The sequence below is a fragment of the Chiloscyllium plagiosum genome, unplaced genomic scaffold (assembly GCF_037043375.1).
Source record: "Chiloscyllium plagiosum isolate Xiang-an unplaced genomic scaffold, Cpla_swu_hap1 HiC_scaffold_17, whole genome shotgun sequence".
Classification (NCBI taxonomy): Eukaryota; Metazoa; Chordata; class Chondrichthyes; order Orectolobiformes; family Hemiscylliidae; genus Chiloscyllium; species Chiloscyllium plagiosum.
In genome coordinates this window covers 59,551,768-59,574,343 of record NW_028270155.1, presented here as the reverse complement: position 1 = coordinate 59,574,343, position 22,576 = coordinate 59,551,768, and the positions used below count along the sequence as shown (strand labels likewise).

At 44.1% G+C, this 22,576-nt stretch overlaps 1 protein-coding gene across 1 annotated transcript in view; it reads left to right on the top strand.

The window, feature by feature from the left end:
• The first annotated feature begins 20,519 nt into the window (after nucleotides 1–20,519).
• cetp (cholesteryl ester transfer protein, plasma) overlaps nucleotides 20,520–22,576 on the top strand; it is a 58,577-nt gene continuing 56,520 nt past the window's right edge. The window contains exons 1-2 of the mRNA XM_043707160.2: nucleotides 20,520–20,820; nucleotides 21,896–22,010. Coding sequence (XP_043563095.2) covers nucleotides 20,691–20,820; nucleotides 21,896–22,010 — 245 coding nt within the window. The 5' untranslated portion in view covers nucleotides 20,520–20,690. The remainder of the gene's footprint in view (nucleotides 20,821–21,895; nucleotides 22,011–22,576) is intronic.

The following is a 22,576-nucleotide window of genomic DNA, read 5'->3' as shown; positions in this document are numbered from 1 at the left end:
TTCTAACAATGAGCCAGCATCAATGCTCATCCATCCATACCACCCAGGAATGACATACACAGGGTTTACCACAGCTCGCCTCCCATAGACAGGATGGCAAAACACAGCTGGTTAAAATGTTCCCACCTCCTCCTCCTCCTCCAAAACCTCTGAAAGGAAAAACTGTGCATAAAATCATGCAGGACTGTACTAACGTTTTGTGCGAGTTATCTCCCTCTGCCATGCCCCCTGACACCCAACTGATTTTGAACATTGCCACTGAATTTGCTTCAGCCATTGAATTCCAGGTCATTAGCAGTTCGCTGTGTTATGAAGAATTCTTGTCTCCCATGTAATTACTGACTTCCCTGTGCAGGCGGCAGCCTTCCCCAATTTATTCCACTTCATGATTTGGAACCCCCCCACCATGAGCTGTTCCCTCAATCTTCTGCATCCCATCTCATCACACGCTGTTCTCAGAATAACTCACCACTCGGGTGTCAATACTGGCATCCCTTGTGCCCATGCCATCTTTGAAAGCCCATTGTGCACCTGAGCAACCTCTGGTATTATGAAGCTGCCCTCCTTCGTTAAGGATGTTTCTGGAAGATGGCACCGCGATCATCTGACTGGGACTTGGTCGATGGGACAATACAATGCGGAGGTGTCCTCAATCCCAGAGGAGATCATGACACCAGCCTCTGGTGGGGGTAGGGGGTGTCAATCTGAGGTCACCATCTGTGTCACTGCCCAACATGGCGATCATTCAGGCCTAGTGGTGAGATGAATCCTGCTCTGGCTTCTTTTTGTCAAGTTTCCTTGAGGTTGAGCTTACTATTTTAATGAGAGGGTTGTGATGCTGTCCAGGCGTTTAAGGAGCACTAATCCCCAGAAAACCAGCTGCTTATTGAGAATCCCACCACATTGCTGGTGAAAAGCATCAAAGGTGGTGCAAGATGATCATGCTATTGAGATGGACCTTGCTGGACTTGTCACTGATTCTGCCACCCATCTCGTTATAGTCCATATTGCTCAGTTCTCTGTGAAACTGCAGCCATTGTAATCCAATCCCCCACTACCTGTTTCTCTGGGACATTGGAACGAATCCCTGAGATGGGATTTTAGGGCCAATGGGTTTCAATGTAAATCCAATATAAAATATTATTTCACATATGTAATAGCTCCCTCAGGAATCCTTCATGGTGTTTACTTGCTGAGAAGGTGTGATGTTTAGCAATAGCCTGAAGGGAATTGCAGGTCTGGAGCTTCCTCCGTTAAAGTGCACCAAAATCGATGTGAGCTGACGTCAGTAACCGTGAGCACATGAAGTTAGACAATTACACCTGGCACAAGGGAAGGTTTTAATAATTTTACGTGTACACATTCACGCTGATTAGAAGTGGCATAGCTACATGGAATGTATACCTCAAATGTGGGTATTCATTCTCAATCTCACAACCCTTTCAGACTCTCTGTGGTTTGAACTGACAGACTGACATCCTTCGTTGCTTGGAGCTAAGTTGAATATCCACAAGTTCAAAGCCAGCAAAATTCCATCCATTCCATCCTCTGTAATTTTATTCCTGTCTTAAGCTGAAGAGCTGTGAAAGCCTCATCCAAACCCACATATCCTGGAAATTTGACTATTCCAACACAGCCATGGCTAGTCTCCCACTTCCTACACTCTGCAAACTCAACGTCATCCGAATTTCAGCTGCTCGTCTCTTAGCTTGAACCCAAGTCCCTTTCACCATTAAACTGTGTTGTCTCTGGTCTGGCAGCCTTTTGATTTTAAAAGTCACATGGTTGTTTTGCCATTGCCTGTATCTGTAATCTCCTCCAGACTCTCCAAGATTCGTCAGGTTGTGGTCTCCTGAGTACCCCTAAGTTTAATCGCTCCACCATCGTGGTAGTGCATTCAGTTGCCTTGGCTTGAAGCTCTGGATCTCTTCTCATTACCAGTCCATGTCTCCACCTCACTTTCTCTTTTCAGATGCACCTTAAACCTATCTCTTTGAACACCTGTTGGCCATCTGATCGGATAACTTTCTATTGTAAAATCATGCAACATTTATGACATGGATGGGGGCTATTGGTTCCTCTTGTCTATATTTATGTGGCTAAGTGGCTGCACGGTGGCTCAGTGGTTAGTACTGCTGCCTCACAGCACCAGGGACCTTGGTTCAATTGCAGCCTTGAGCAACTGTCTGTGTGGGTTTCCACCTGCGATCCAAAGATGTGTAGGTTACGTGAATTGGTCATGCTAAGTTACCTATAGTGTTTAGGGATGAGCAGGTTAGCTGCATTAGTCAAGGGTAAATGTAGAGTAGTAGGGGAATGGGTCTGGGCAGGATACTTCTCAGTGTGGGCTTGTTGTGCCAAATGGCCAGTTTCCACCCTGTAGGGATTCTATTCTAAGTGTTGTATTCTGTTTTATAAAGCACCTGAGAAGTGAATTGGGATATTTTATTTTGCTTAGGGTATTTTCTAAATCTAGTTTACTAGTGTTGTAAGAGGTCATGCAGCAATTCATCAATCTGTGAAGCCCTCCTGTTCAACAGCACTGTATTAGAGAATTGTGTGCTCTTTAGAGACCAGACAGGGTGCATGTAATCATTCTTCTACAGTTTATAATCTGTCTGGATTGCCTTAAAGAGCATCGACTGCTGTTTAACCCACATCTGGTGAAGAACAGATTGTGAAAATCTCGACTGCAATAATAATGGAAGAGCAGAGGCAGTCGGCTGTATTGAAGAAGCAATAATACTGCACCACCTGCTGGTCAATGGTGTTAAAGCATGCGTAAAACAAACAACTAATTCCATTGAATTGCATGATGTAATTCTTCACAATTTTTTCACTTAGACCCAGCATCTATTCTGGACTCCTGAACACGATGGCTTTTACTGATGTATGGCATCACAGGGTTTGGGCAGGCATGTGCTTTATCACCAAGTTTTCATGCTTGAACCCGGAATAGTGAGTTATTGGCAGGCTAATTGACTATGGGAACCATCACAGCTGAGTTCAATCTTTCACCTGAAGTTCCCAAGAAGCTTCTTGATCCCTATTGTGGCACAGTGGTAGCGTTCCTGGCCTTGGAAAAGAGAGGCTTGGGTTCAAGTCCTCCCTAGAGGTGTGTAATAACATCTCTGTGATTTGAATGATCACAAAGGGGTTTTCAAAAGGGATCCCATTGTAGCGACTATGAACAGGAATCTCAGCCAATTTCTATCAGCCACCAAGGCTAGTGAGACCAGTCAGAACACCTCACAGTCCAGGATCGTATCAGCTAATCTGGGATGTTTGTGATTTGCACTGATTCACAAATCCAGGGGATTTTATCTGGAGCAGCAGATAAAATCAAAAACCTGGCATGTTCAGCCATGAAGCCCAGACTCTTTTATAAATGTTATGTTTGACGAGATTGAAAGAGATATCAGTTTAAAGAAAATCAGTACAAGTGGTTGCAACATTCCACAGTTACCAAACAAAACAACAGCTTGTCATAGAGTCATAGAGGTGTACAGCATGGAAACAGATCCTTCAGTCCAACTCACCCATGCCAATCAAATATCCTAAATTAATCTAGTCTGATTTGCCAGCACTTGGCCCATACCATTCTAAACTCTCCCTAGTCATATACCCATCCAGATATCTTTTAGATGTTGTAATTGTTCCAGCCTCCACCGCTTCCTCTGGCAGCTCATTCCATATGCGCACAACCCTTTGCATGTAAAAATTGCCCCTTAGGTCCGTTTTAAATCTTTCCCCTCTAACCCTAAACCTATAACCTCTAGTGCTGGACTCCCCCACCCCAGCAAAAAGACTTTGTCTATTTACCCTATCCATGTACCTCATGATGTTATAAACCTCTACAAGGTCATCCCTCAGCCTCCGCCCTGATATACTTGGAAGCAAAATCTAGTCTTTTCCATTCTGGTAACTCATCACACATCCCAAACGTACGTCTCAAACCAGACTGAAAAGCAGGATTACGGAGAGGTTTTGAGTTCGGTATTATTTTTCCATCCTTGTGGATCGAGCCACAACTTCACTCTGGAATTCTGAAGGTATTGGTACTCAAAGCATAGAGTCCTCTTCATCAAAAGATGCAGGTTGGTTGGCCCTAGCATTGTTTTCCAAGAATGTGACCATGCTACCTTCACACCTCTGCTTGTTGCAGTGCTCACACATTGATGGTTGGCCTGCATGCCCCTTCAGCCCCCTGAGGATGCTCCTCTTGTAGTACCATGTTTGGAAGTCATACTGTTCACATGAACCTCCCTCCAGCTTTCAGAGTGACTTTCCGCCAGCAGTCAGACAAATGCAACCTCTAGTTTACATTTTGTCCATAAGCATCAACAACGCATGACAAACTGGAACTGCTGATGGTTTCTATGTGTGTGAAACTTTTTAACAAAAATAAAATTAATTAATTTTTCATATGTCCAGTAGCCATCATTGAGTTAGATAAATGTGAGGTGCTTCATTTTGGAAAGGCAAATTGGGGGCAGCACTCAGACACTTAATGGTAAGCTCTACGGGAGTGTTGCTGAACAAAGAGACCTTGAAGTGCAGGTTCATAACTCCTTGAAAGTGAAATCACAGGTAGACAGTGTAGTGAAGAAAGCTTTTGGTATGCTTGCCTTTCTTGGCCAGAACATTGAGTATACGAGTTAGGAGGTCATGTTGCAGCTGTACAGGACACTTTTGGAATGTTGCTTGCAATTCCTATAGGAAGGATGTTGTGAACTTGAAATGGTTCAGAAAAGATTTACAAGGATGTTGCCAGGGTTGGAGTATTTGAGCTGTAGGAAGAGGCTGAACAGGCTGGTACAATTGCAACATTTAAGAGGCATTTGGATGGGTATATGAATAGGAGGGGTTTGGAGGGAAATGGGCTGGGTGCTGGCAGGTAGGGCTAGATTGGGTATGGGGTGTGTCTGTTTGGCATGGACAGGTTGGACCGAAGGGTCTATTTCCATACTGTACATCTCTATTACTGTATGACTCTGTGATTGGAAATGACTCTAATAGAATCCAAAAACTACTAGTGCATTCTAACACAAGGATGTTGTGCCTAAATATACCTCAAAATTCTTGCAACTAATAATGAAAATACTTATGTTTAAGGCCACAAACGATGATTAAAAGAGATATGGCGAAGGTTAAATGGTAAAGGAAATAAGGCAATGCAGTGACAAACAACACTTCCCGGATATCAGCAAGCAACCTTCACAGGGTGAGCAGGCTGGGCCTTCTCTTTTATTGCCAATCTCTCATTGCCTTTGAGAAGGTTGTAGTCAACTACCCCTTTTTTGCTAGACTTCATCTGTACAAAATGAAACAAAAAGGCCCTGAATTTACGTAGCTCCTCATATTTTCTGCTTTGATATTTGAGTCTTCATTGTCTACAGGTTTAGTACCAGAGGACTGGAGGATTGCAAATGTTGTGCCCTTGTTCAAGAAGGGGAATAGAAATGACCCAGGTAATTATAGACCAGTGAGCCTTACTTCTGTTGTAGGAAAGGTTTTGGAAAGGATTATAAGAGATAAGATTTATAATCACCTAGCAAGCAACAATTTGATTTCAGATAGTCAGCACAGGGTTGTGTCTCACAAACCTCAGTGAGTTTTTTGAGAAGGTGACCAAGCATGTAGATGAGGGTAGGGCAGTTGACGTGGTATACATGGACTTCAGTAAAGCCTTTGATAAGGTTCCACATGGTAGGCTGTTGGAAAAAATGCAGTGGCATGGAATTGAGGGTGATCCAGCTGTTTGGATTAGAAACTGGCTTTCTGAAAGAAGATAGCGAGTGGTGGTTAATGGAAACTATTCAGCCTGGAGTCTGATTACTAGTGGTGTGCCACAAGGATCTGCTTTGGGACCACTGCTATTTGTCATTTTTATAAATAACTTAGACGCAGGCATAGGTGGATGGATTAGTAAATTTGCAGACAATACTAAAATCATTGGAATAGTGGACAATTTGGAAGAATGTTACAGGTTGTTACTGGGTCAATGGAAAGATTCTCGGTAGTGTGGATGTGCAGAGGGATCTTGGAGTCCATGTACATAGATCCCTGAAAGTTGCCACCCAGGTTGATAGTGCTGTTAAGAAGGCAAACGGTGTGTTAGCTTTCATTGGTAGAGGGATTGAGTTTCAGAGTCGCAATGTCATGCTGCAACTCTACAAAATGCTGGTGCGGCCACACTTGGAATATTGTGTACATTTCTGGTCGCCATATTTCGGGAAGGATGTGGAAGCATTGGAAAAGGTGCAGGGGAGATTTACCAGGATGTTGCTTGGTCTGGAGGAAAGGTCTTATGAGGAAAGGCTGAGGGACTTGAGTCTGTTTTCATTGGAAAGAAGAAGGCTAAGAGGGGATTTGATAGAGACATACAAGATGATCAGAGGATTAGATATGGTAGACAGTGAAAGTCTTTTTCCTAGGATGATGACGTCAGCTTGTATGAGGGGGCATAATTACAAATTGAGGAGTGATAAATTTAAGACAGATGTCAGAGGCAGGTTCTTTATGCAGAGAGTGGTAAGGGTGTGGAATGCCCAACCTGCTAATGTAGTCAACTCAGCCACATTAGGGAGATTTAAACAATCCTTGGATAAGCACATAGCTGATGATGGGATAGTGTAGGGGGACGAGCTGAGAATAGTTCACAGGTTGGCGCAACATCGAGGCCAAAGTGCCTGTTCTGCACTGTATTGTTCTATGTTCTATGTTCTATAACTTTCCGCACCTTTTTAATAGTCAACTCATCCTGTTAATGTAGGAAATTTGTGCATAGCAAATTCCCACAAACAGTTGTGAGATAAACGACTGTGTGTCGCCATGATGGTTGAGGGATCAAAATTGCCCAGAACAATAGAGAAACATTCCTGCTTTTTGATGAAGCTGCCATGGGACACTGGGCCTCAGGCCCTCTCATATTGTCAAGCTCAGTAATATCCGAGCTCTCACTTTTCCAGTTAAGTTTCAGAGCAGCTTTAGATACACATGAAGGACATTAAAGTTCTAGAGTCATGCAGATGTAAGGCACAGAAAAAACTTTATTAATCTAGTCCAATTTGCTTAGCTTTTAGTGCATATACCTCTAAAACCTTCCTATTCATATTCCCATCCAAATGCCTTTTAAATATTGTAATTGTACCCATCTCCATCACTTCCTTTGGCAGCTCATTCCATACACGTACCACCCTCTGCGTGAAAAAGTTGCCCCTGAGGTCCCTTTTATATCTTTCCCCTCTCACTTTAAAACAATGTCCTCTAGTTTTGGACTCCCCCACCCCAGAGAAAAGACTCTGGCTATTCATCCTATCCATGACCCTCATGATCTTACAAACCTCTATAAGGTCACCCCTCAGCCTCCAACGCTCCAGGGAAAACAGCCCCAGCCTGTTCAACCTCTTCCTATCGCTCAAATCCTCCAACCATGGCAATATCCTTGTAAATATTTTCTGAAACCTTTCAAGTTTCACAACATCTTTCCAATAGGAAGGAGTCCAGAATTGCACGCAATATTCCAACAGTGGCCTAACCAATGTCCTGTACAGCTGCAACATGACCTCCCAACTCCTGTACTCAATACTCTGACCAATAAAGGAAAGCATACCAAACACCTCCTTCACTATCTTATCTACCTGCGATTCCACTTTCAAGGAGCTATGAACCTGCACTCCAAGGTCTCTTTGTTCAGCAACACTCCCTAGGACTTTACCATGAAGTGTATAAGTCCTACTAAGATTTGCTTTCTCAAAATGCAGCACCTCACATTTATCTGAATTAAACTCCATCTGCCATTTCAGAGCCCATTGGCCCATCTGGTCAAGATCTTGTTGTAATCTGAGGTAACCCTCTTTGCTGTCCACTATACCTCCAATTTTGGTGTCATCTGCAAATTTACTAACTGTACCTCTTATGCTCACATCCAAATCATTTATGTAAATGACAAAAAGTAGAGGACCCAGCACCGATCCTTGTGGCACTCCACTGGTGACAGGCCTCCAGTCTGAAAAACAACCCTCCACCACCACCCTCTGTCTTCTACCTTTGAGCCAGTTCTGTGTCCAAATGGCTAGTTCTCCCTGTATTCCATCAGATCTAACCTTGCTAATCAGTCTCCCATGGGGAACCTTGTTGAACGCCTTACTGAAGTCCATATAGATCACATCTACTGCTCTGCCCTTATCAATCTTCTTTGATACTTCTTTAAAAAACTCAATCAAATTTGTGAGACATGATTTCCCACGCACAAAGCCATGTTGACTATCCATAATCTGTCCTTGCCTTTCCAAATACATGTACATCCTGTCCCTCAGGATTCCCTCCAACAACTTGCCCACCACTGAGGTCAGGCTCACCGGTCTATAGTTCCCTGGCTTGTCTTTACCGCACTTCTTAAACAGTGGCACTACGTTTGCCAACCTCCAGTCTTCTGACACCTCACCTGTGACTATCGATGATACAAATAGGCCCATCAATCACTTCTCTAGCTTCCCACAGAGTTCTCGAGTACACCTGAACAGGTCCTGGGGATTTATCCACCTTTACCCGTTTCAAGACATCCAGCACTTGCTCCCCTGTAATCTGGACATTTTGCAAGATGTCACCATCTATTTCCCCACAGTCTATATCTTCCATATCCTTTTCCACAGCAAATACTAATGCAAAATATTCATTTAAATCCCCCAACCCATTTTCTGCGGCTCCACACAAAGGCCACCTTGCTGATCTTTGAGGGGCCCTATTCTCTCCCTAGTTACCCTTTTGTCATTAATGTATTTGTAAAAACCCTTTGGATTCTCCTTAATACTATTTGCCAAAGCTATCTCATGTCCCCCTTTTGCCCTCCTAATTTCCCTCTTAAGTATACTTATACTTCCTTTATACTCTTCTAAGGATTCACTCGATCTATCCTGTTTATACCTGACATATGCTTCCTGCTTTTTCTTATCCAAACCCTCAATTTCAATCCACTTGAAATACTGCATGTTGTAAGAATAACAGCTTCTGCCAAAGAACAGTCACACTGTGTTCCAGTTCAAGGACAGCTACTGTGTTTCCCTACAGTTAATTACAATCACTCAAAGTTTGGCGTGTTTTTACAATTGGAAAATAAGGTCTGAAACCTAACGTTGTTTTGGCTAACTACGTTTTGAGTCATTTTTTAAGAGGGTTTTTTGCAGAGAGGCCGAGAAAGATTTCTCACCATATCTTACCAAGCTCACTTCATTGCCTACCTATCCCATTACAATCCTCACGTCCGATTCTATCCCAATCTTACCACGTGCCAATATCAGAACAACTCACCACTCACTGGTGCCCATGCCATCTTTAGACTGTTGGCAATCTGAAAGCTGCCCTGTTTGGTAATGAACCGCAATGCCAAGATGTTACTGTGATTCTCCAACAGGGACCGGGGCAGGCTCCTGGTTGAGGCCGGGTGGGGTGGGGGCACCATCATCTGTTTGGAGGGCCCAGTGGATCCTGACAACGTGGCTCTGAGGTTCCCGCTGGATTCAGGGCAGTCTCCGCAGTGTGAAGGAACAGCCATAAGAAGGTCAATGTCTCCCTCCACTTTACCGGGGTAGGTTCTCTCTGTGTGCTACCTCACACTCACTCTACCTCTGCAGCCCCATCCTCTGCCAAGGCCCATGCTCTGCCACTCTCACTGTCACATGCAATCCCCTCCCTCAGTTTCTGTCACATCCACCCTCTCTCCCATGCTCCAGAACCCCTCGCACCTCTCACCCTGCACGTTCCCTGCACTGCTGCCTCACTCCCTCGGGATGCCAATCCCAGTCTTGTTGATGTAGCGTTACGACACAGGGTAAACCCCTCTGCTAATTTAAACCAGCCACACAGAAAAGATTCACCTCGAGCTGCAATCTGCTAAAATTCGAGAGGCAAAGAACTATCCCAGAGGTCACTATTTAAAGTACACATTAATAGTTTTAATTTTTAAGTCCAACGCGGAATATTAAAACCAACAACTATTTACAAATCTTTTCTCTTAAACGTAGCTTTTACCTCCCACTCTACAGTACTAATCCGATAGAAAATCCCGATTAAGATTTACAAAACAAAAGTCACGTTTCAAAACCAGTCAGCTTTTCCAATTCTCCTTTGTAGATTTTCCTCTGTGTAGATTCTACCCCAGTCGGCCTCAGTGTTCTGCTGCACAGACTCCCCACAGACAGGTACCTTTTAGAGAGCTCTTCAGCTAGCAGTCTACATATGTTGGTCTTTGGTAGTTCTCATCCTAACTATTCAAAATGTCTGATTGTATACCTCAAAACATCAGATTGTTTCATTGGTTTTAATATTATCCAAATATTAAATTTAAATTTGATTGCATTTTGGTATCGTGGGGCATAATTTAAACTGATTGGCCAAATTTGATTTTCTTTTTGTTTCATGACAACCCATCTGCTGCTATTTGTTTTGACCAAGTGTTGAATTGCTGCCTTGTTCAGACTCTGTGCTTTGTCAGTCCTTGCTAGCTTTTCAACTCTCTTAAAGGTATAGTACACCTCTACATCTTCATAACAGTAATGACAGTAAACACAATGGAAATGCTGTTTTCTATGGGACAGTGGTGGATGGGGGGAGCGGGGAGCAGAAAACTTTGCCTTCAGTTTCTGCTTTCAAGGTCGGAAAGTTTGGGGTCCTGCAAAAGTTAGGACGACCATAAGATATCGGAGCAGAATTAGACCATTCAGTTCATCAAGCCATTCAAGGAGATCATGACTGATCTGATAATCCTCAATTCCACTTTCCTGCCTTTCCCCCATAACCCTTGATTCCCTTAAATATTAAAAATCTGTCATAGAGTCCCTACTGGGAACAGAGTATTCACCCCATCAGGTTCATCCTGACCCTCCAAAGAGTATTCCATCCAGACCTGTTCCCCTACCTTATCCCTGTAACCCTGCATTTCCCATGGCTAATCCATCTAGCCTACACATAATGGGAAATTTAGCATGGCCAATCCACCTAACCTGCACATTTTTGGACTGTGGGAGGAAACAAGAGCCCCTGGAAGAACCTATGCAGACATAGGGAGACACATGCAAGTTTCACAGATAAGTCACCCAAGGCTGGAATCGTACCTGGGTCACTGGCGCTACGAGGCAGCAGTGCTGACCACTAAGCCACTATCTCAGACTTAAATATATTGAATGACCCAACCTTGACAGCCCTCTACAGTAAAGAGTTTCACAGGTTCGCCACCCTCTGAGAGAAGGAGTTCTTCTTCATCTCTGTCTTAAATAAGCAATCCTTTACTAGACACATTCTCAGGATGTCCATTCCTGATTCTAGCCACACTCTCAGGCCATCCATTCCCAACCCTAGCTACACTCTCAGGCCGTCCATTCCCTGATTCTAACCACACTCTCAGGTCGTCCATTCCCAACTCTAGCCACACTCTCAGGCCGTCCATTCCTGACTCTAGCCACACTCTCAGCCCATCTATTCCTGATTCTAGCCACATTCTCAGGTCGTCCATTCCCAAATCTAGCCACACTCTCAGGCCATCCATTCCCGACTCTAGCCACACTCTCAGGCCATTCATTCCCAATTCTAGCCACACATTGTGCAAGGAGGTATTTCACGACGTTGCTTTTGTTTTTATGTCAATTACTTTTGACCTGTGCCATTGCATTTCTTGATCTTATGCACATTGCCCCGATGCTCAGGATTTTCAATATATCTGTCAAATCTCCTCTCACCTTCACTTCTCAAATATCCCTAACCTCTTCAATCTACCTTCATGACTGAAATTCCTCTTTGATGGTATATCATCATGAATTGATCAGAAATTCTGCCATAAACTTCTCAGACTCGGTCTACTTTGATCAGATCGAATCAAACAAAGTAAAAGAAGAACAAACCTTAAATTTAGAATCTTTTTGACAATTTCTCTCTTATACATTTATTTCAGAACCCTTTCAGGAACAGGTTGGGGCTGTTTTCTCTAGAAAAGCAAAGGCTGAGAGGCGACCTGACAGAGAATTTAAGATTATGAAAGCATTTGATAAGGTAGGCATACAGAAGATGCTTCAACTTGTGACAGAAAGAAAAACATGGGGCCAATAATCAGAGCATTGCTAATAAATCCAATAAAAAGTTCAGGAGAAATTTATTTACCCAGAGAATGGTTATAGTGTGGTTGAGGCAGTTGGAGCAGGTGTATTAAATGTATTGGTTACTGGCATTCCGGCTAAAGATTCAGGGCCTGGTCAAAGAGGACTCCTCTGAATGTTTGCTGTACAGCTAGTTAATGATAGAATAGAACCTCCATGGAGTGGAAGCAGGTCATTCAGCCCATTGAGTTCACACTGATCCTCCAAATAGCATCCCACCTGGATCCACCCCATCCCTCTAACACTGCATTTCCCATGGCTACCCCACCTAGCCTGCCCACTATGGAGCAATTTAGCATGGCTGATCCACCCAACCAGGGCATCTTTAGACTGTGGGAGGAAACTAGAGCACCCAGAAGAAACCCACGCAGACACAGGGAGAACGTGCAAATTGCATACAGACAGTCACCCGAGGCTGGAATCGAACCTGAGTCCCTGGGGATGTGAGGGAGCAGAGCTAACCACCGAGCCACCGTGCTACCCAAAGTACTGTTAGCCACTAATTCACATGAACTGAGGCTTGTCCACATCTAGTTATAGCTGAGTGATTGGTGGAACTGTACTTTAGCCGCATCACTGGAAATAGTGGTTCCTGTTGAAAATGTATCTAGTTCTGGCCATCAAGAAGCCAGGATCCAGGCAGAAGGTAAATACTGGAGTGGAGAGGAGGGGATTGGTATCACCAAGGGCTGGAGAGTAAAGGGTGTGAAGAAAGGGGCTGGGACCAGTTGGTTGGGGATTAGGGTAATGGATGATCAGGGTGGAGTCCCCTCTGGGCCCAGTGGGCCACTTAAGGAAGGCCTCACCCCCTTTCCCAGTACCAGCCTAGACTGAGAATGCTATCAGGCTTCATGTATGGCACGTCACTGCCCCCCTCCACCTTCCCTACAGATAAAATACTTGATATCATAGGATGAGGGATGGAAATGTGTTGCTGGAAAAACGCAGCAGGTCAGGCAGCATCTAGGGAATAGGAGAATCGACGTTTCGGGCATTAGCCCTTCTTCAGGAATGAAGAAGGGCTTATGCCCGAAACGTCGATTCTCCTGTTCACTGGATGCTGCCTAACCTGCTGCGCTTTTCCAACTGATCTTTGAGGGGCCCTATTCTCTCCCTAGTTACCCTTTTGTCATTAATGTATTTGTAAAAACCCTTTGGATTCTCCTTAATACTATTTGCCAAAGCTATCTCATGTCCCCCTTTTGCCCTCCTAATTTCCCTCTTAAGTATACTCATACTTCCTTTATACTCTTCTAAGGATTCACTCGATCTATCCTGTTTATACCTGACATATGCTTCCTGCTTTTTCTTATCCAAACCCTCAATTTCAATCCACTTGATATACTGCATGTTGTAAGAATAACAGCTTCTGCCAAAGAACAGTCACACTGTGTTCCAGTTCAAGGACAGCTACTGTGTTTCCCTACAGTTAATTACAATCACTCAAAGTTTGGCGTGTTTTTACAATTGGAAAATAAGGTCTGAAACCTAACGTTGTTTTGGCTAACTACGTTTTGAGTCATTTTTTAAGAGGGTTTTTTGCAGAGAGGCCGAGAAAGATTTCTCACCATATCTTACCAAGCTCACTTCATTGCCTACCTATCCCATTACAATCCTCACGTCCGATTCTATCCCAATCTTACCACGTGCCAATATCAGAACAACTCACCACTCACTGGTGCCCATGCCATCTTTAGACTGTTGGCAATCTGAAAGCTGCCCTGTTTGGTAATGAACCGCAATGCCAAGATGCCACTGTGATTCTCCAACAGGGACCGGGGCAGGCTCCTGGTTGAGGCCGGGTGGGGTGGGGGCACCATCATCTGTTTGGAGGGCCCAGTGGATCCTGACAACGTGGCTCTGATGTTCCCGCTGGATTCAGTGCAGTCTCCGCAGTGTGAAGGAACAGCCATAAGAAGGTCAATGTCTCCCTCCACTTTACCGGGGTAAGTTCTCTCTGTGTGCTACCTCACACTCACTCTACCTCTGCAGCCCCATCCTCTGCCAAGGCCCATGCTCTGCCACTCTCACTGTCACATGCAATCCCCTCCCTCAGTTTCTGTCACATCCACCCTCTCTCCCATGCTCCAGAACCCCTCGCACCTCTCACCCTGCACGTTCCCTGCACTGCTGCCTCACTCCCTCGGGATGCCAATCCCAGTCTTGTTGATGTAGCGTTACGACACAGGGTAAACCCCTCTGCTAATTTAAACCAGCCACACAGAAAAGATTCACCTCGAGCTGCAATCTGCTAAAATTCGAGAGGCAAAGAACTATCCCAGAGGTCACTATTTAAAGTACACATTAATAGTTTTAATTTTTAAGTCCAACACGGAATATTAAAACCAACAACTATTTACAAATCTTTTCTCTTAAACGTAGCTTTTACCTCCCACTCTACAGTACTAATCCGATAGAAAATCCCGATTAAGATTTACAAAACAAAAGTCACGTTTCAAAACTAGTCAGCTTTTCCAATTCTCCTTTGTAGATTCTACCCCAGTCGGCCTCAGTTTTCTGCTGCACAGACTCCCCACAGACAGGTACCTTTTAGAGAGCTCTTCAGCTAGCAGTCTACATATGTTGGTCTTTGGTAGTTCTCATCCTAACTATTCAAAATGTCTGATTGTATACCTCAAAACATCAGATTGTTTCATTGGTTTTAATATTATCCAAATATTAAATTTAAATTTGATTGCATTTTGGTATCGTGGGGCATAATTTAAACTGATTGGCCAAATTTGATTTTCTTTTTGTTTCATGACAACCCATCTGCTGCTATTTGTTTTGACCAAGTGTTGAATTGCTGCCTTGTTCAGACTCTGTGCTTTGTCAGTCCTTGCTAGCTTTTCAACTCTCTTAAAGGTATAGTACACTTCTACATCTTCATAACAGTAATGACAGTAAACACAATGGAAATGCTGTTTTCTATGGGACAGTGGTGGATGGGCGGAGGGGGGAGCGGGGAGCAGAAAACTTTGCCTTCAGTTTCTGCTTTCAAGGTCGGAAAGTTTGGGGTCCTGCAAAAGTTAGGATGACCATAAGATATCGGAGCAGAATTAGACCATTCAGTTCATCAAGCCATTCAAGGAGATCATGACTGATCTGATAATCCTCAACTCCACTTTCCTGCCTTTCCCCCATAACCCTTGATTCCCTTAAATATTAAAAATCTGTCATAGAGTCCCTACTGGGAACAGAGTATTCACCCCATCAGGTTCATCCTGACCCTCCAAAGAGTATTCCATCCAGACCTGTTCCCCTACCTTATCCCTGTAACCCTGCATTTCCCATGGCTAATCCATCTAGCCTACACATAATGGGAAATTTAGCATGGCCAATCCACCTAACCTGCACATTTTTGGACTGTGGGAGGAAACAAGAGCCCCTGGAAGAAACCTATGCAGACATAGGGAGACACATGCAAGTTTCACAGATAAGTCACCCAAGGCTGGAATCGTGCCTGGGTCTCCGGCGCTACGAGGCAGCAGTGCTGACCACTAAGCCACTATCTCAGACTTAAATATATTGAATGACCCAACCTTGACAGCCCTCTACAGTAAAGAGTTTCACAGGTTCGCCACCCTCTGAGAGAAGGAGTTCTTCTTCATCTCTGTCTTAAATAAGCAATCCTTTACTAGACACATTCTCAGGATGTCCATTCCTGATTCTAGCCACACTCTCAGGCCATCCATTCCCAACCCTAGCTACACTCTCAGGCCGTCCATTCCCTGATTCTAACCACACTCTCAGGCCGTCCATTCCCTGATTCTAACCACACTCTCAGGCCGTCCATTCCTGACTCTAGCCACACTCTCAGCCCATCTATTCCTGATTCTAGCCACATTCTCAGGTCGTCCATTCCCAAATCTAGCCACACTCTCAGGTTGTCCATTCCCGACTCTAGCCACACTCTCAGGCCATTCATTCCCAATTCTAGCCACACATTGTGCAAGGAGGTATTTCACGACGTTGCTTTTGTTTTTATGTCAATTACTTTTGACCTGTGCCATTGCATTTCTTGATCTTATGCACATTGCCCCGATGCTCAGGATTTTCAATATATCTGTCAAATCTCCTCTCACCTTCACTTCTCAAATATCCCTAACCTCTTCAATCTACCTTCATGACTGAAGTTCCTCTTTGATGGTATATCATCATGAATTGATCAGAAATTCTGCCATAAACTTCTCAGACTCGGTCTACTTTGATCAGATCGAATCAAACAAAGTAAAAGAAGAACAAACCTTAAATTTAGAATCTTTTTGACAATTTCTCTCTTATACATTTATTTCAGAACCCTTTCAGGGACAGGTTGGGGCTGTTTTCTCTAGAAAAGCAAAGGCTGAGAGGCGACCTGACAGAGAACTTAAGATTATGAAAGCATTTGATAAGGTAGGTATACAGAAGATGCTTCAACTTGTGACAGAAAGAAAAACATGGGGCCAATAATCAGAGCATTGCTAATAAATCCAATAAAAAGTTCAGGAGAAATTTATTTACCCAGAGAATGGTTATAGTGTGGTTGAGGCAGTTGGAGCAGGTATTAAATGTATTGGTTACTGGCATTCCGGCTAAAGATTCAGGGCCTGGTCAAAGAGGACTCCTCTGAATGTTTGCTGTACAGCTAGTTAATGATAGAATAGAACCTCCATGGAGTGGAAGCAGGTCATTCAGCCCATTGAGTTCACACTGATCCTCCAAATAGCATCCCACCTGGATCCACCCCATCCCTCTAACACTGCATTTCCCATGGCTACCCCACCTAGCCTGCCCACTATGGAGCAATTTAGCATGGCTGATCCACCCAACCAGGGCATCTTTAGACTGTGGGAGGAAACTAGAGCACCCAGAAGAAACCCACGCAGACACAGGGAGAACGTGCAAATTGCATACAGACAGTCACCCGAGGCTGGAATCGAACCTGAGTCCCTGGGGATGTGAGGGAGCAGAGCTAACCACCGAGCCACCGTGCTACCCAAAGTACTGTTAGCCACTAATTCACATGAACTGAGGCTTGTCCACATCTAGTTATAGCTGAGTGATTGGTGGAACTGTACTTTAGCCGCATCACTGGAAATAGTGGTTCCTATTGAAAATGTATCTAGTTCTGGCCATTAAGAAGCCAGGATCCAGGCAGAAGGTAAATACTGGAGTGGAGAGGAGGGGATTGGTATCACCAAGGGCTGGAGAGTAAAGGGTGTGAAGGAAGGGGCTGGGACCAGTTGGTTGGGGATTAGGGTAATGGATGATCAGGGTGGAGTCCCCTCTGGGCCCAATGGGCCAGTTAAGGAAGGCCTCACCCCCTTTCCCAGTACCAACCTAGACTGAGAATGCTATCAGGCTTCATGTATGGCACGTCACTGCCCCCCTCCACCCTCCCTACAGATAAAATACTTGATATCATAGGATGAGGGATGGAAATGTGTTGTTGGAAAAACGCAGCAGGTCAGGCAGCATCTAGGGAACAGGAGAATCGACGTTTCGGGCATTAGCCCTTCCTGCTGCGTTTTTCCAGCAACACATTTCCATCTCTGATCTCCAGCATCTGCAGACCTCACTTTCTCATCATAGGATGAGGCCCTTACATCTATATTAATTTGCTAATGAAGGGCTTTGATTGGCCCCAAGGATGGATAAGCTGCCTGATGATTCTCCCACCAAATGTTTAATTGCAGAGGGTCTGTTGGGTGGCACAGTGCCCATTGGAAGTTGCATGCCCCCCTGTCTTTAAAGCTGTGGGCAGGGCAACATAAAATGCTGTCCTTTGCTGACACCAAAAAGTGAGATTCCACATCCATATGATCGTTCTTACATCCGGGCAGTTGTCCTGAGATGCGTAGGTTTGAATTATTCCTGACTTGTTCTCACAACGTTCAACATAAGAAAAGCAAAAGCAATGAAAACGCTTCAGAGCTTTGACTTGATTTAATGTTGTCACACGTACATAAGTACAGTGAAAAGTCTTGTTTTGTGACCAGTGCAGTAACAAATGGACATACAGATCATAGGGTGACTAGAGAGAGCAAGGCATACAAGGGTACGACTGCACAGGAGGCCCACAAGAGCAAGATCAACATTACATTTGAAATTAAAGAGCTTGAGATTTTGTTATCTTAAAGATTGGACGTAATATAAATGGCTCACATACAAACATTGGAATTAGCTCCAAAACATATGACAGCTGTAGACGTGACGCTGGTTACAATATTTAAACATCCAAGGCAGCTAGATGACCTAGAAATGGGATGTTTCAGGGAAAATAAAGTTTTCAGATACATTTTGTGTCTGCCATTCGAACTTCATTTGCCATGGGTCCAGTTCAAGCATAACTAACTTAATACTGAATGAACTTTTTGCATTGGTTCCAAAGTTGGCCTTTGTAAACAAGTTTCAGTTTGTGTCCAAATAATGGAGCGGTAGAATGGGGATTGGTCAATCTCATCACAGGGCAAAAAGCTAAGTTCATCTGAAGTTCCTGAAGTTAGATTAAAACTTGAATGCAGAATAAGGTCACTTGTGTATCCCAGCCAGCAATTCATTAAATCCCAACTTTGAGTTACATTTCCCAGTCAAGCTGGTTAAGGATGTTTAATGGTTCTTGCCTCAAGATCCAGGTGCACTAAAGCTCAGACGTGTTGTAATGGTGACAATATGGACATGCTGTGGGTGTGGTTTCAGAATCCAGAAAACATTTATTTTATTCTTTCATGGGATGTGAACATTATAGGCTAGACCAGCAGTTATTGCCTATCCCTAATTGTCTGGTGGAGTTACGAGGGAGCTGCCTTTTGAATTACTGCAGTTCTTAGAGTGTAGGGACCCTGAGAATGCTGTTAGGAAAGGAAAATTGGGAATGCGTGAATCCAATTACCTTTCCAGATGGATACTGTGCTTTTCAATTGATCCCATTCCTCATAGTTATTTCCAGTCACAGTCTAAGGATATGAGATAGGCTATATGAGGAGAAATGTTTTCACCCAGGGAGAAATTCTTTGCTATGGAAAGCAGTTGAGGCCAAACATTGAATGGGTGTCAAGAAGCTAGATATAGCTCTTAGGGATCAAAGTGTATGGGGGAGAAAGTGTATGGGGGAGAAAGCAGGAACTATGCTGGATGATCAGCCATGGTCATATTGAATAGTGGAACAACATTTGGCGATCTGGTGCGGAGCGGGGAGGGTAGGTCAGAGGACCTCCTCATGGGTCTACTCCTGGGCCTAGCCAAACTGGTCATAAACAGGTCCAGGCAGCGGGCTGTGGAGGGGGTTGTTAGGATCCGACAGCCTGCCCCTCTTCCGTGGGTATGTCAGAGCCTGGATGTCCCTGGAGAAGGAGCATGTGGTGTCCACCAACACCTTTGAGATTTTCAGGGAAAGCTGGGCACCACAGGGAGTGGAGTGTATTATTTCCCCCTCCAGCTCTATTTTGATTTAATCCCTGCCCTCCCCCTCACTGTTTGATCACACAGCATTGCCCTTTGATGTGAAGGGCACTGCTTGTCTCTGGCCACTTGGGTGTTTCCTTTTTCCTGGTGGTGGGAATTGAGCAAAGATTTGTACATCTTGTGTCTTTCACTGTTTCTCACACCTGCACACACACACACACACAAAAACTGAATGGTGGAACAGGCTCGAATGGCCTACTCCAGTTCTATTTTCAATGCACCTTTCTGTATTAAGATAGACCTTTTATGGTGAAAAAAAAATCAAGATTTTTTTCTGCAACATGCAGGCATGGCCCTCGCAACAGTGAAGAGGGTGTGTAACTCTTCCTTCTGCACCCCTCCTGATGGGAAACGGCGCAATCTCTTCACTTTTATAGGATGGGTGAGGGAACTGAAATCGTTTCCCTCGCTGAAATAGAAGGGAAAAGTATTCTCAGAAATGGTTGGCATTCCCAGCTATTGGTTTGACTCAGTCTGGACAACTGAAGGAGTCCTTTGACTTTTTGAAGTGCTGTGTAAGCCTCCCATCATCAGCCAGAACACCATGGCAACCAAGTTTTAAAAAAAAAATTCTGAGGGATGAAACTAAGTGGACGGCTCTCTCTCCAACCTGATTCTTGATTGTAGGTGAATTGCTCTGTTGAGTTGATGAGAAATAACTTGGTTTCCTTTTCACTTCCTGAAGATACATTCAGAACTCTGGAGCCAGCTTTGAGAGCTTGAGTGTGCTGCTGAGAAGGACGGTCTCCCTGTCAACACTTGATAAACTTCAACCAAGGAAAAGTGCGGAATCCATTTGATGTAACTGACAATTTGGTTTCGAAACCCATTTACGATTTTGGCTCTGCCCTCAGTTTACTTTAAGGAGTAAATCGAATGGCGGGCAGTTAATGTTTATTGAAAAAGGGTCAAAAGGTGATTTTAAAAAAAATGACAAGTGAGGATATTTGCTCTGCATGCACATGTAGGAAATGCATCATGTCCCTGCATTGGGAGTTGGGTGTGGTCTGACTGATCACAATTCCACTGTGTAAGATACATAACAAGAGGGGTGACATCAAGTTCCACAGCATCGCGGCACGTTGAACTGGAAATATGTTTCTGTGGATGCAGCTCACTCCAGTGTTTGCATTCCTGGCTGCGGTCTCAATTTCCGACGATCCGGCTTCAACTATTCCCAACACGGGGATTGTCTGCAGATTTACCAAGGAAGCGGGGCTAGTATGTAAGTTCCCATAACTTCGGGGATAAAGAGAGCATCAAGACGGCGGCCTTCTGCCCACCCTTTACCTGATAATGACTTGATCTGAACGTTTCGCTGATACACCGAAAGAAGCCCCATAGTCTTGCCGATGAATGGAGGCGCTTATTATCGCTGAGCAAGTGGTTTGGGAAGTTAGTGCTCAGTTTCAGTGACACTATTGTTTTCAACTTGCTTCGAGAACCCTTCCAGCTCATTGATCATACCCCAGCCTTCGTAAAGAGCGAAAGAATTTCCTTACTTCCGAATGTTCACTAAGGATTCGTGACCAGTTATTTTATTTTGCAATGTGCCAATGCGGGCTCAAGGTCAGGAGTAGGTCATCTGGCTGCCATGCCAAAGGTATCCAACTTCCTGGAGATTTGAGGAGAGTGTTAGTTAATTCAGCCACTGGCTGGCCAAGCAAGAATTGATTGCCCATCCCTAATGGTGGTTAGGTGTCTGGAGTAAGTTGTGGGCCAGACCATGTAAGGACCACAGATTTCCTTCCCTGAAGGGTATTAGTGAACCAGATGGGTTTTCCCCCATCAGCATTGGGTTCATACTGAATTCACATTCCATCACCTGCTATGGCAGGATTCACCCCAGAACATTTCTGGCTTTCTGGATTAATCAGAGCAAATTGCTGCGGATGCTGGAATCCATACTGAAAACAAGAAGTGGTAGAAATTGCTGTGATTTCCAGCATTTTTTGTTCTTCTGATGTATAGCCTAGCAATTATACCACTAGATCATCCCCTCCCCTTGAGTTACTCTTACATTTTTTGGTGCTCAGGTTTATATTGTAAATGGTGCTGCCTGAGTGACTGGAAGGGTTCTAATTTGAGATTTTGTTCTCAAAATGCTTCCTTAATGTTGCTGAATGTCACTCAACTCTCCTGCTCATTGGGATCAATCATTGTGACAATGCTTTTTAACAGAAGACACTTCGATTGACCTCTCCAGAGCTTAGATTGGCATGGTGTTTATGATCGGGCTGTTTGAACTGGGAGAATACTCCAAATAATTAAACCAGACTTTCAAACTCTGTTTCTTCCAGTCAACCAGGAAACCAGTGATGTAATCCAGGCCACTTTTCGACACGCTTCATTCCCTGACATAGAAGGGAAGACCTCCATCCTGCTTTTAGGCTCAGTCTCATACAGCTTTAAAAAGTAAGCTTTTTGAATTGCCTTTAAATTATCAGCCTGCCGTGTGTATCTTGAGTTTAGTAACAGCAAATCTTGATGAATTGTTTCACATTCTGTTAGCAAGCCATCCTGCCTGAGATTCTACAGCTTTGAGTACCGTGAGACATTGAAATTAGTGATTCAAAGTATGTTGCAACTCTTAGAAGAACAAAAAAAAGGTGCAGAATACTCCATTTGGCCAATCTGTGCCCAGTCTATGTTTTGTTTTCTCATGGGTGTTCTGAGTAGATCCTTCATTTTCTGTTTTAGCCCTAATTTGTGCAAAGTCTATTTTTGGCATCACATTGTCTCCAGATCCCTCCCTTAAGGACTGGCAACTTTACATTTCGTCAGTCCCTCCTGAGGGTGACTAGGGAAGAGTGGAGTGGGGAAGAATTAAGCAGTGCTGTTAATACCTTTCTACACTTCAGTCACCATCCTTTAAATGTATTAATTCAGCTCCTTTTTAAAGGTGTCAATTGCTTGCAGATCATGGGATTTGCAATTTCTCCACTTACAGTTTGGAGTTTCTCTCTGCACTGTCTGTACCC